This window comes from Vigna umbellata, chromosome 10, assembly GCF_029865625.1.
Source record: "Vigna umbellata cultivar VRB3 chromosome 10, Vumbellata_1.0, whole genome shotgun sequence".
NCBI lineage: Eukaryota > Viridiplantae > Streptophyta > Magnoliopsida > Fabales > Fabaceae > Vigna > Vigna umbellata.
This window is the reverse complement of record NC_142174.1, coordinates 3,613,114-3,625,731: the sequence shown is the minus strand read 5'-3', so window position 1 is coordinate 3,625,731 and position 12,618 is coordinate 3,613,114. Positions and strand designations below refer to the sequence as shown.

The 12,618-nt window shown below is 32.8% G+C and overlaps 1 protein-coding gene across 1 annotated transcript; it reads left to right on the top strand.

Moving 5' to 3' along the window:
• Positions 1–9,490: 9,490 nt before the first annotated feature.
• LOC148191671 (L-type lectin-domain containing receptor kinase IX.1-like) lies at positions 9,491–11,710 on the top strand. The gene has a single exon (XM_088100916.1). The coding sequence runs from the start codon at positions 9,509–9,511 to the stop codon at positions 11,543–11,545; it is 2,037 nt and encodes a 678-aa protein (XP_087957042.1). The 5' UTR covers positions 9,491–9,508; the 3' UTR covers positions 11,546–11,710.
• The last annotated feature ends 908 nt before the right edge of the window (positions 11,711–12,618 follow it).

The following is a 12,618-nucleotide window of genomic DNA, read 5'->3' as shown; positions in this document are numbered from 1 at the left end:
TAATGATCAAATGACTTATTTTGAGTGGTGCATACTTTCTAAATTTCCATCAACCACTATTTATCAATATTAAAATGCATCAAATATCATCATTCAAACAATTGAATAACTCACAGAGCACAATTATAACAAATGCATATATTTCCAACATCGCACATCACCAATGTAATAACATTATTATGTACTACACATTCAATTTCAACCCACACAATTCTCAATACTCATAGTTCAATCATTTTTATCAAATCTAAACAGATTTAAATTAACACTTTTGCTTCTCATAATCAATTTATACCCATTACAAATTTCACAATAACTACTTTAAACATCAAATTGATCCAAACCAACATGATCTAATTAGAATAGAATTACTAGAGTGCAAATGTGCCATAGTACAAGAAATTAAAATTAACTTCTCTTACCTTGGTTAAACAACCCTTATTCTCTAATGCTTCTTATAAACTCTATCTAACACACACACAAAAATCTAACCAACTTGAAAACAAAGATCCCAAAAACATGAAGATCATAGTGTTGGGTCTATCGAGGAGGAAGTTCCTTCTGGGTTACAGAAACACCAATAAGATCTAAACCAACTATATAAGGAATCGACATCACTCTTTACCCAAAACCTTAAGACAATGGATTAATAAGTTTTTCACCTTTATATACCGCTTTACTTTTTCATTTTTATCCAATGTGGGACTTTGACTCACACTTGGATTCCCAACATATAGACAACAAAAAATTTCACATTATTATTTTTTTAAAAAAGAAACACCCTTTATTTTTCTAAATTCTCACACAAGATATAAGACATTATGCTAAATCGGTAGAAAAATTATGTGCAACAGAAAAAAGTTTTCTTACGGTAACTTAAGTAGAATATTCCAAATTCTTGAACTATTAGCACACAAGTTTACACAATAATTTGAATATAAGAAGAGTTTTACTTTTTAAATTATCTCGTTTAATTATAGCGTCAATTGTCCTCTCTCTAATTTCAATATCGTATTTCGAGTTTTTCAAAATGTAGTTTATAATAAATTATTTTGAAACTTTATTTTATTCTTATGTTTATGTATATAAAAATGTGATTAAAAAATATTTATTAAAGATTTTTTTCGGTAAAATGGATTTATTAAAGAAACTTAGTCTCTACTCGGTATTTTTTTCATTTGTTCAAATAAAACGTCTAATTCGTTTTGATTGTGCAAAAGGCTTATAAATAATGCATCTACTTTTATATTCAATACCTCGTAACTTCAAAAGTAAATAATAAAAATCTGATCACTAATCTCTACTAAAAAGATTTTTGTTGAATGAGATCAATCATAATTGAAATTAATCATAAAAAGAACTAATATAAACTTGTTTCATCTTCATAAGTAATTAAGAGTTTTGAATGTTCATTTCAGCTGAATGGCCTTATAGTCTCAAATAAGTGGCCTGTATAAATAACATTAATGTAAGTAACTAGCCATATGGTTGCATAGAAGAATTAGACTATATTTAAACAAACATTTTTAACAAAAAAAAAAACGTTTGCTTTCATAAGCTAAGAAATATTTATAATAAAAGCATTTATAATGAAAAATTATATAAATCAACTTATAAAATAAGAAAATTTTAACTCAAAAATATTGTTTGATTTTTTCTCCTTTTTTTTTCTTTCAAAAAATACTCATGAAAAACTGCTCAAACATATTCAATCACTTAAACAATGAGAGATTCAATTCTCAGTTTACAAATGGTACTCAACTTTTGCAAACTGCTTCTACGAGAAAACTATTTCATTATATTTATTATTTTAATATATTCAGAGAAAAATTGCCGGCACTAATTTGTTTGGTTATCGCCATCCTTAACTTTTACAATTTGTTTCTTCTTGTTGTCCCAGTGAATTTTTTTTAACTTGACAAAATATATAAATTTGTCTTGTTACTCATGTCTCGTTCAATTAATAATATACACACACACGGTTGCCCTAATCCAAGACATCGATCAAACTTTTCTGACTAACGGCCTGCATTTTGATTTTATGTTTGAAAAGTTTTGACGGAAGCACACATCACAACCTAGTATATATATATATATATATATATATATATATATATGTAATCGATAAAGTGTTTTCGAAATGAAAACAGAAAATGTGAAAAATATATTTTTTATCTACAATTTTTTTAACTAAAATATGAATAGTTGACCAAGTGTAGCACTTATATTCCACAAAAGAAATTCACATATAAAAACATAAAAAAATGAGATTTTAGAAATTAAAATCTTGATAACTCAGTAAAACATTATATACTACAAGATTTTTTTTAATAGTGATAGAATTTTACTGACAAAACTAGATTTATATATAAAATTAAATTTATCCATAGGTTTTATCAACAAATTTTAAAATTAAAATTACTAACAAAAATGTTTATTAATAATGGATATGTCAGTAATATTTATTAATATATTATAATTGTATTAGTGATAAATATTTTCATTGATAATTTATCAGTCGATAAATTTTATCTATAAATTATAGGTATTATCGATAAATTTGTTTGTCAGAAAATTTTGTTGATAAAAGAAATGATATTCTTTTCGTTTTGAGTTTTGATTAATTTGTGTAAAATTTATTAATAAAATTTGTTGATAAATCCTTTAGTATAAAAGACAAAAACTTTCCTTCAAAGTCTAATGATATTTTTTGTATAAATTAAGGGAATGAGAAGAAAAATGGCAGAAAAAGAGAAGACAAAGCTAGAGTGGATGATCAAGAGAGGATGGTAAGATGACGACAATGATGATGACCATGAATGATAATATTGGCGACGAAAAGTGGATAAGGTGGTGGAGGAGAAAAAAAGAAAGAGTGGAAAAGGAGGAGATGGACCCAGAGGTAGCTAATGTGACACCAACAACAATGGAAGAGGAGAAGCGTAGAAGAAAGAAGAAAAAAAAGACCTAATTGTGATATTATTTACTAACAAATTTTGCTAATGATCAAAAATTGTTGATAATTATTGGTAAGTATTAACTAATGAATTTAAGCCATCTATAAATACTAACAAATTTACATCATCAATAAAATATTAAAGGAAATTTAACAATAAATGGTCAATATAATTTTCAATAGGTTTTTTTATATCAATAATTATCGGTAAACATCTCTTAACGAATTTTTATCTTCGATCAACTCGATTTATCAACAAATTTTTATTATTGTAAATAAACTTTTGTCTATAATATTTTCTTAGTCGTCTCCTTTTAAACTTTTGTATATTTTTATTATATCATTTCAGTTGTATATTAGTATTTCAATTTGTGTAATGTAAAATTTATTTCAAACAAAATTTGATAAGTTAAAATAAATTACTTTAACTAAACATAAATTAATTTTTTATGAAGTTCTTTTTATATGAACTAACAATCTAAACATATTATGGATTGGTTGATGGTTCACAGTAATGTTTTCAATATTCATCTTTATTAATTTGATCCACTTCAATGTTAAGATCATATTGAGATTATCAGTATTTCCTAAATTTTATCACAATAGTTAAGTTTTCCTTGATGATCAATACAAACTTTATTTAATTGAGTTTAGTCAGATTCCGAACCACTTTCTAATTACGTCTTTCAAAATTATGCTTCCTTTATACTCTTTTCCATTGAATCTTTGACATATTATTCCTTAATTAAGATGAAATAATGTATTACGTTCTTTGAAACATAGAGTAATAGGACTCCCTAATGTTATTAGACAAACACGATGTTGCATCATATGCACACGTTTTCATCACTTTTTTTTATCAAGAAACTCACAAAGTGATTCACCATTTTTTTGAGAAAATTTCCTTTTCCTTGTTCAAATTCCTTAATTTCTTGATATACATCATTTTGAAAATTCAACCTCAAATGCTTAGGTTGAGATCTTTAGACATCAATCATTATCGGTACAAACATTGAAAGTAACTCGAGTCTGAATATTGATATTTGTCTCAAACATGAGATGACCTTGTACAATTGTATAAATATTTTAAATGATTATAATTGTTAGTCTAATGACCATAAACATTTCACATTTTCCTTTTTTTTTTTCTAAAAGAAAGTTGTTTATGATCGTCTATTTTGTTTATTTTTTAATAACATATAACGAAATTTATTAGCTTTTTGATACATCAAAACTATAAGTCCGATTAGACATTTTATCTTTACCTTCCTCTTGTTGTAATAATTAGATACATAAGGATGCCCAATTTTTATTTATGCAATATTCACATAATTCCCTAATTACGTAAAACACATCTCACTCTTCATACATTTCACATAATTCTTTATTATTCATTAGAGTTTCTAAATATGTCTTTCTCGACTTTTGGTATATCTCTTTCTCGACTTTAATTTATTTGTTTCTTTTGATATTATGCCAGGCCATATCTCTTAATGGTTGATTTATAATTATTTTTCTCATCGATAATTCTAACTTATTGTTATTATATGGACTAACTAATACTTAAGTCAAATACGTTGATTTTAGTTTCCTAAATTGGTTTATTTAATCATCAAGGCTTTATCTATTATATACCTTTTTAAATTCATTAACATGTGACCAAGTAAACACAATTTCATCAATAATGAACTTGAGAAATATTTTATCCTTAATTTCTCAGTCACTGTTATATCCCCGACTCAATTTGATTTCGAGCTATGTTCAACCACCAATTCTCCAACTTCCCAAAAATAAGTTGATTAAAAATCTTGTTAATTTATTAAATATTTCATCATTTGGTTCATTTGAAAATTATTTTGATTTGTTATTTCCTTATCTATATCCGACAAATCTTACATAATTTTTAAATCTAACATTTGGTTTGCATTTTGTCTCTTCTTATTATAAGTGTATTGAATTATCTCATTAATAGATCCAAGCATGAAGAAAATCAGATTGATTATTATCAGAATCAACTAATTATCTAATTAATCTAAACATGTTAGTATTCAAGTTTAAAGGAATTGGATTGTGACGAGGGTGACCCAAATCATAAGCTTATGGAGAATTATAAATGTATGTCAAAGATAATGTTTGTTGCAACTTTTACAACATATTTATTATAACATTAGTTGCTTAATCAATTTAACCTGAATTGACTTAAATATCATAGTATCTTTAAGAGGTACACTTGATGGTTGGAGAATAAACTTTCCAAACAGGAAGAGGACAACTAGAGTTAACAATAAGGAATTTATTAAGTGGACTTTCAACCCTACATTTGAAACATTTTGGAGCCCATTATGAGGTCGAGCGAAAACTTTTGAAGCCTACATGGTGACCACAAGGAACCTAGTAAGCAATCAAGCACTATAGGAAACCATCAACCACTGGTGGACCAAATGGAAACGATGAGGAGAATGTAGAGGCAAATGAATGAGATATAAAAGAAGTAAAAGGAAGAAATTAAAACATTGCAAGTAGAGAACGAGATCATTCAGCAGGAGAAGGATGATAAAGGCCCTGTGCCATTCACCCCAACTCTTCAAGGACCAACTAAGCAATCCTAGGATGCATTAGACCGAACAGTCCAGGCAAGTAATTTTGTTGAGAGCAAAGATAACCATCACTTTGTCACAATTATTAACATCGCTGGTCTACTACCATTTGTCGCAAGATCATGAAGACCCCTTTGCCTAATAACTTAAGGAGGCTAATGTTCAATTAATATGATGGATCTATAACCAAAAAGAGCAAATTTGAATTTTCATGAACCATATGGTGTCTGTTTTCTCGACATCTCTAAAAGGGAACGCCTTGGCCTAGTTTTTTGTGTTGTCGGCCAATTTTATATACTGTTTTGCGATCACCCAAGCGAGAATCGGAGCCTAGTTCGCAATAAGCCGATAACATCACCTAGCATCGATCGCTTTGGTTAATGTTAGGCATGATAAAGAAGAGTCATTGTGGGTTTTCATAGAGAGGTTTGAAAAGACGAATTTGCAAATCCGAAACCTCATCCTAAATGTTGCCATGCACCATATGATCACACATTGAGACTGGGATCGTTCGCTGACAGCTTTTGTGTGAAACTTGTTTAAAGTGTGCACAAGCTGAGGCAAAGAGTGCCCACTACATGCAGGTGGAAGATATGAGGTACTTCCACAAGCAGTTACATGTGGAGTCGTCCGGAGAAGAAAAAAGGTAGTGGATAAGAAATCGTTCGCGGGTAAAGAAAGACCAAAGGATCCCCATTTTAGCAACTACAACTTGTTGAGTGTGCCTCGAGCCAACATTTTGAAAGAGGCCCTCAATGTTAACTTATTTTCCACCCCAAGGAAGAAGTCCACCCTGTGCAATGTCGACGAGAACAAGCATTGTCTCTATCACAAAATCCATAACCACACTACTAAATAGTGTTTTGGTCATGAGAGACAAAATTGAAGAGCTAATCAAAGTTGACCACTTGCGACAATTCGTGAAGAAGGACCGCTCGGACAAGAGTCCACCTCATCGACAAAGCCCGATGTGTAGTCCCAAAACAAACCATGGGACTGGTGGAGGAGTGAGTTATCCAAGCACAGAAGCCAGAACACAAAAAAAGCTAAGACTGCCTATTCAGAGAGCATATAAACACTATCTCGAATGAATTTGTCAAAGGTTAACACCGATCAGTCGATACTTGTCAAATGTCCTCCTATGCCATAGTCAGTTCAATTCAGATAACAAGGACAATAAATACATACTTAATGTGTAACCTACCACATTATCTCAAACTTTTATTTATTAGATCGACCTAATTAAAGCTCAAATATGATTAATCACTATGAAGGTGTTAACCAGGATGATTTTGGAATTAATATGTTCAAACTTGACACTTCCACCATTCAATCTCATTGGAAATGATTTCACTAAACTAAATAACTGACCATCTACCTAACAATTGACTATATATATAATATAATATACTAAACAATTATACAATCACTCTAATAAAAACATTGATGTGTATTATATATTATTTATGAAAATTCGTTTGGCGTACACTAGTGCAAAAAGGACTTTAGACGTTTGTTATTTTGGGCTTTTAACGTCTGATCTTTGTCCGATGTCTATATGGGTGACGTTAATGAGACGTCGGACCCTTTAGGTCAGACGTCTCTATAGACGTCGGACCTATATAGATCCGACGTCTATATAGATGTTCGATCCATACAGGTTAGACGTCTCTAAGGTTGCTCCTGACTCATGGTGATTCGAGTTTACAACTTTATATTTTAGTTGAAGAGAATGTATTGTACATTTTTTTATTGGATGGTTTTAAAAACGTAGTGGAGGGAATTGGAGAAGTACAAAACGCAAGAAATCGTCACCATATAACGCCGCCTAAAGACACGAGAATAACTGCACCAAAACCCAACAAAAATGCATTTTAATCGGTTCAAATGAAAGATAATGCATCAAAGAGTGATGTAATCGGAGTAAAATTAATTTAAAACGGTGCAAAAGTGAGAAAACGAACCTGAAAAGCGTAACCCTTAAAGAGAAAACGTGACGAAGATGATGAACACTGAGTGCGCGTAACGGCTGTCTCACGTTCACGATGTTTTAATGCCAAAATTTAGATGTCGGTTCCCCCAATTAACAGACGTCTAAAGTGCTTTAGAAGTCAGAGTGGCAGGATCAGACGTCTAAATAGAGTCAAAAAGTGACTTTTTAAATTTCTGGATTTAAGGTTTAGACGTCGGTTCCCTTAATTAACAGGTGTCTAAAGTGCTTCAGAAGTCGAAGTGGCGGGATCAGACGTCTGAATGGAGTCAAAAAGTGACTTTTTAAATTTCTGGATTTAGGGTTTAGATGTTGGTTCCCTCAATTAACAAACGTCTAAAGTGCTTCAGAAGTCGGAGTGGCGGGATCAAACGTCTAAATGGAGTCAAAAAGTTACTTTTTAAAATTTATGGAGTTAGGGTTTAGACGTCGGTTCCCCAATTAACAGACGTCTAAAGTGCTTGAGAAGTCGGAGTAGTGGGATCAGACGTCTAAATGGAGTCAAAAAGTGACTTTTTAAATTTTTGGAGTTAGGGCTTAGACGTCGGTTCCCCAATTCACAGACGTCTAAAGTGCTTCAGAAGTCGGAGTGGCAGGATCAGACGTCTAAATGGAGTCAAAAAGTGACCTTTTAAATTTTTGGAGTTAGGGCTTAGACGCCGGTTTCCCAATTCACAGACGTCTAAAGTGCTTCAGAAGTCGGAGTGGCGGGATTAGACGTCTAAATGGAGTCAAAAAGTGACTTTTTAAATTTCTGGAGTTAGGGTTTAGACGTCGGTTCCCTCCATAACAGATGTCTAAATAAAATAAAAAAAAATTTTTTTTAACTTTTTCGTTTAGTTTTGACGTCTATTCGGGGAAGCCGACGTATATGAGTATTTAGACGTCAGACTCTTCCATAACCGACGTCTAAATAGTTGTTTTATTTACGAAAAATGTCATTGATCATTTTTTACGTTAGATATTCGAGGGTCAGATGTCTAAAGAGTAATATTAAATGTCTTTTTTGCACTAGTGGTAGTTTACAATAAGACACATTTGAACTTTCCATGTCCGTTTCAACATGTCACCTTCAATTTTAACTAAGCAATTTTCACCGAATGTATAACCTCCATCTCTATATATTATTTCATTGATCATTTGATAAAGTTACCCTCAATCATTTATTTAGTTTACTCTTTATATGTTTGGCTTAGCGAACCAATATATTTAATAATAAATTGATAAAAAAAACCTTTTGATTTTTGTTTACTCGTTAATTGTCACTTTAATTATGTAATATTATTGCTGCTATTAGCAATAATATTAATGTTTTCTTATATAATTTAAAATTTAAAAATAAACACTTTTAAATATATAAAATATACATTTTAATTAAAATATATTGTAATAAGAAACCTAAGCATACAAATTATATTATGTTTAGAAATTTATATTATGTTTTATATTATAACAAAAGATTATTTTTAATCATAGTTATTTTTAAATATTTTAAAATTCAATTATAGAAAGTGTAGGGAAAATATATTATAAAAATTCATGGAGGGAAGCTACTTAAAAAGAAAAAACTCTTGTTATTAAAAATAATTCCTAAAATGCTTTGATTTAGTATTATGATTTTGATTTTATACATAAAACGATGGTAGGTTATCCCTAGACACGGGAAAAGACAAAGGAGTGAAATTTCGCATCGCTGAACATGTTGTCTAGGGCCAGGACAATAGAGAAGTTTAGAACGATTCTCCAGAAAAGGTGTAAGAGTATGTATGTTCATGTATTAGTAATTAATTCGTGAAAGCAACATATTTTTAATTCACCAAATACCTACTTAGGAACAGTTCAAAACATGTTTTGTTATCATCATTATTCCATTAATTTAATCGACAAACTTTGAAAGTGGATGCATATAGTTGCTATATTCTTTGTTCACATCAACACCATCAAAATCTTCTATCCCTCTCTACCATGGCTTTCTTCTCCTCTTCTTCATGCTCTAATCAAACCCAGAAACAAACATCTTTCTTCATATGTATCATCTTCTTCACTTTGTTCCATAACACTGTAGAGTCAGTTTCCTTCAACTTTTCCAGCTTCCAGCAGTCAAACTTGAACAACCAAATAAATTTCACGGGTGATGCTTTTCCCTCAAACGGTGTTCTTCAGCTCACGAAGAACCAACTCGATGGCCCCATCACAAGTAGCGTTGGTCGAGCCTCGTATGAACAACCAGTGAGGATATGGGATAAAAAAACAAACAGTCTCACCGATTTCAAAACCCATTTCTCTTTTATCATGAAAGCTGTGAACGAGTCATTTATTGGTGATGGCTTAGCCTTCTTCCTTGCACCCTTTGATTCTTCCATTCCCAACAATTCTTCTGGTGGGTTCCTTGGCCTGTTCAGCCCGGATTCCGCATTCGACACGAAGAAAAATCAGATGGTGGCAGTTGAGTTCGACAGTTTCAAGAATGAATGGGATCCGAGCTCAGACCACGTAGGGATCAATGTTAATTCCATTCAATCAGTTGCAAACGTCACTTGGAAGAGCAACATTAAGAACGGGTCTGTTGCTAATGCTTGGGTATGGTACAACTCCACATCCAAAACTCTATCTGTCTTCCTTACCTATGCTAAAAATCCAACCTTCAATAGCAGTTCCAGTCTTTCTTACGTTATTGATTTGAGGGACGTGTTGCCAGAGTTTGTTAGAATAGGCTTTTCTGCAGCAACGGGAAAATCGGTTGAGATACACAACATTTTGCTTTGGTCATTCAGTTCAACCTTGGATGAGGTTGGTGGGAAAAAGGTAAAGGTTGGCCTAGTGGTTGGTGTAAGTGTTGGTTTGGGTTGTTTAGCTTGTGCTGCAGGTCTAATATGGTTTACCTTTTGGAGAAGGAGAAATAGACTAAGGGGTGGAAACGAGGAGGAAATTGGTGTTGATGCCATAGATGATGAGTTTGAGAGAGGAACTGGTCCAAAGAGGTTCACCTACCGGGAACTAAGCAACGCAACGAACAACTTCGCTGAAGAAGGGAAGCTGGGACAAGGAGGGTTTGGAGGAGTTTACAAAGGTTTGATTGTGAATTCCAACCTTGAAGTGGCAGTGAAGAGGGTTTCGAAAGGGTCAAAGCAAGGGAAAAAGGAGTACATATCAGAAGTGACAGTCATCAGCCGTCTGAGACACAGAAACCTGGTTCAACTCATAGGGTGGTGCCATGAACAAGGTGAGCTCCTTCTTGTATATGAATTCATGCCAAACGGAAGCCTTGATTCTCATCTATTTGGAAATAGAGTGATGCTTTCGTGGGTGGTGAGATACAAGGTGGCCATAGGTTTGGCATCTGCACTTCTTTATCTTCATGAAGAGTGGGAACAGTGTGTGGTCCATAGAGATATCAAGTCAAGCAACGTGATGTTGGATGGAAATTTCAATGCAAAGCTTGGTGACTTTGGTCTTGCAAGGCTGGTAGACCACGAACTGGGTTCACAAACGACTGTTTTGGCTGGAACCATGGGGTACCTAGCCCCAGAGTGTGTGACAACAGGGAAATCAAGCAAGGAATCTGATGTGTACAGCTTTGGTGTTGTGGCACTTGAGATCACATGTGGTAGAAAACCAGTGGAGGTGAAAGAAGAGGCTGGTAAAGTTAGGCTTGTGGAGTGGGTGTGGAACCTCTATGGAAAAGGGAAAGTACTAGAAGCAGCTGATGAGAAACTGAATCGGGAATTTGAAGAACAGCAAATGGAATGTTTGATGATTGTGGGGTTGTGGTGCTGTCACCCTGATCATACAATGAGGCCTTCCATTAGGCAAGTGATAAGTGTGCTTAACTTTGAAGCCCCTTTGCCAAGTCTTCCATCCAAGTTGCCAGTGCCAATGTACTTTGCACCTCCCATGGAGATTACTCAATTCTCCTACTCTTCATCTGCCGTCACAACCACAACCAAAGATTCCTCCCCGTACTCCTCAATTTCTACTGGCTCCCGAAAGTCTCCCTTGTAGCAATAAAACTATTTGACTTTTTGGTTGTATTTGAATTGTGCAATGGCATAACTTGTTTCATTTAGTTGTGTTATGAAAATTTCAAACCATCTATGTTATTGTCATACGCAAAACCGAGACAACCCATCTAATTTGAAAAATGTGGTTGACTTTTTCGTTATGCCACTTTGGAATACTCTTCTTCTTAAAGTAATGATCGGAAGTAATGATAGGTAAAATGAATATAAAAATTGTGTGTTAAAGAATTATTATTGTTCTTCTTCTTATGCCTCACAATGGACTCGGTCTGTTTTATGGGACTTAGCACCAATCTTTTGGGCCTTACGTGAAGCACTTAATCTGTATGGAAGTTCCTATTCTCACTCTTCTTCTTGATAAGTTCACTCCACTTTTCGAAAAGTAACTTTTTGATGAAGATGTGTTTTCTTCGTTTTAATGTTCATTGTAACACTCAACGCCATAGAAATTTGTTTCCTTGTGTAACTTTTGTAATAATGTTAACTTTTGTCGTACTTTTTTTTAATATAAAATATGAGATCTTAATCATGAGATTTTAATCACGCTTTTTCATTCATAACACTTAAACATGATATTTTAGTTAAATGGACTAAATATAATTTAACTTATAACAGCTTGTCGATTTATCATAATTAATTTGATTGCTATTTGTCAAGAACCATTAAAAACGCACCCAAAACTCCTCTGAACGGACGCCAGGTGTCAAGCGACGAGGATCCGAAAATCAGATAGTGAAATGCAGGTGTCAGCAGATGAGCGGACGTTCGTTTTAAACAAAACGGAGTTTTTGAAAGTTTACATCACACTCTCTGCATGCATCTTCTTCTCCAAACTCTGATATTCTCAAATTCTCCTCCTTCTCACTAAAAGCTCTCCCTTCTCTCTACCAAATCTCACCTTTTCTTTTCTCCGATCACTGTTCAGGCACCCTATAAGTACTTTCGGCGTCCAGAGGTTCAGTTTGAACCGAACAGTTTTGAGTTCTGAACTGGTAAGTTCTTCTTATCCTTAGTCGTTCGTTCTCTGGTACATGCAAACCAAGTACCAGTTGCATG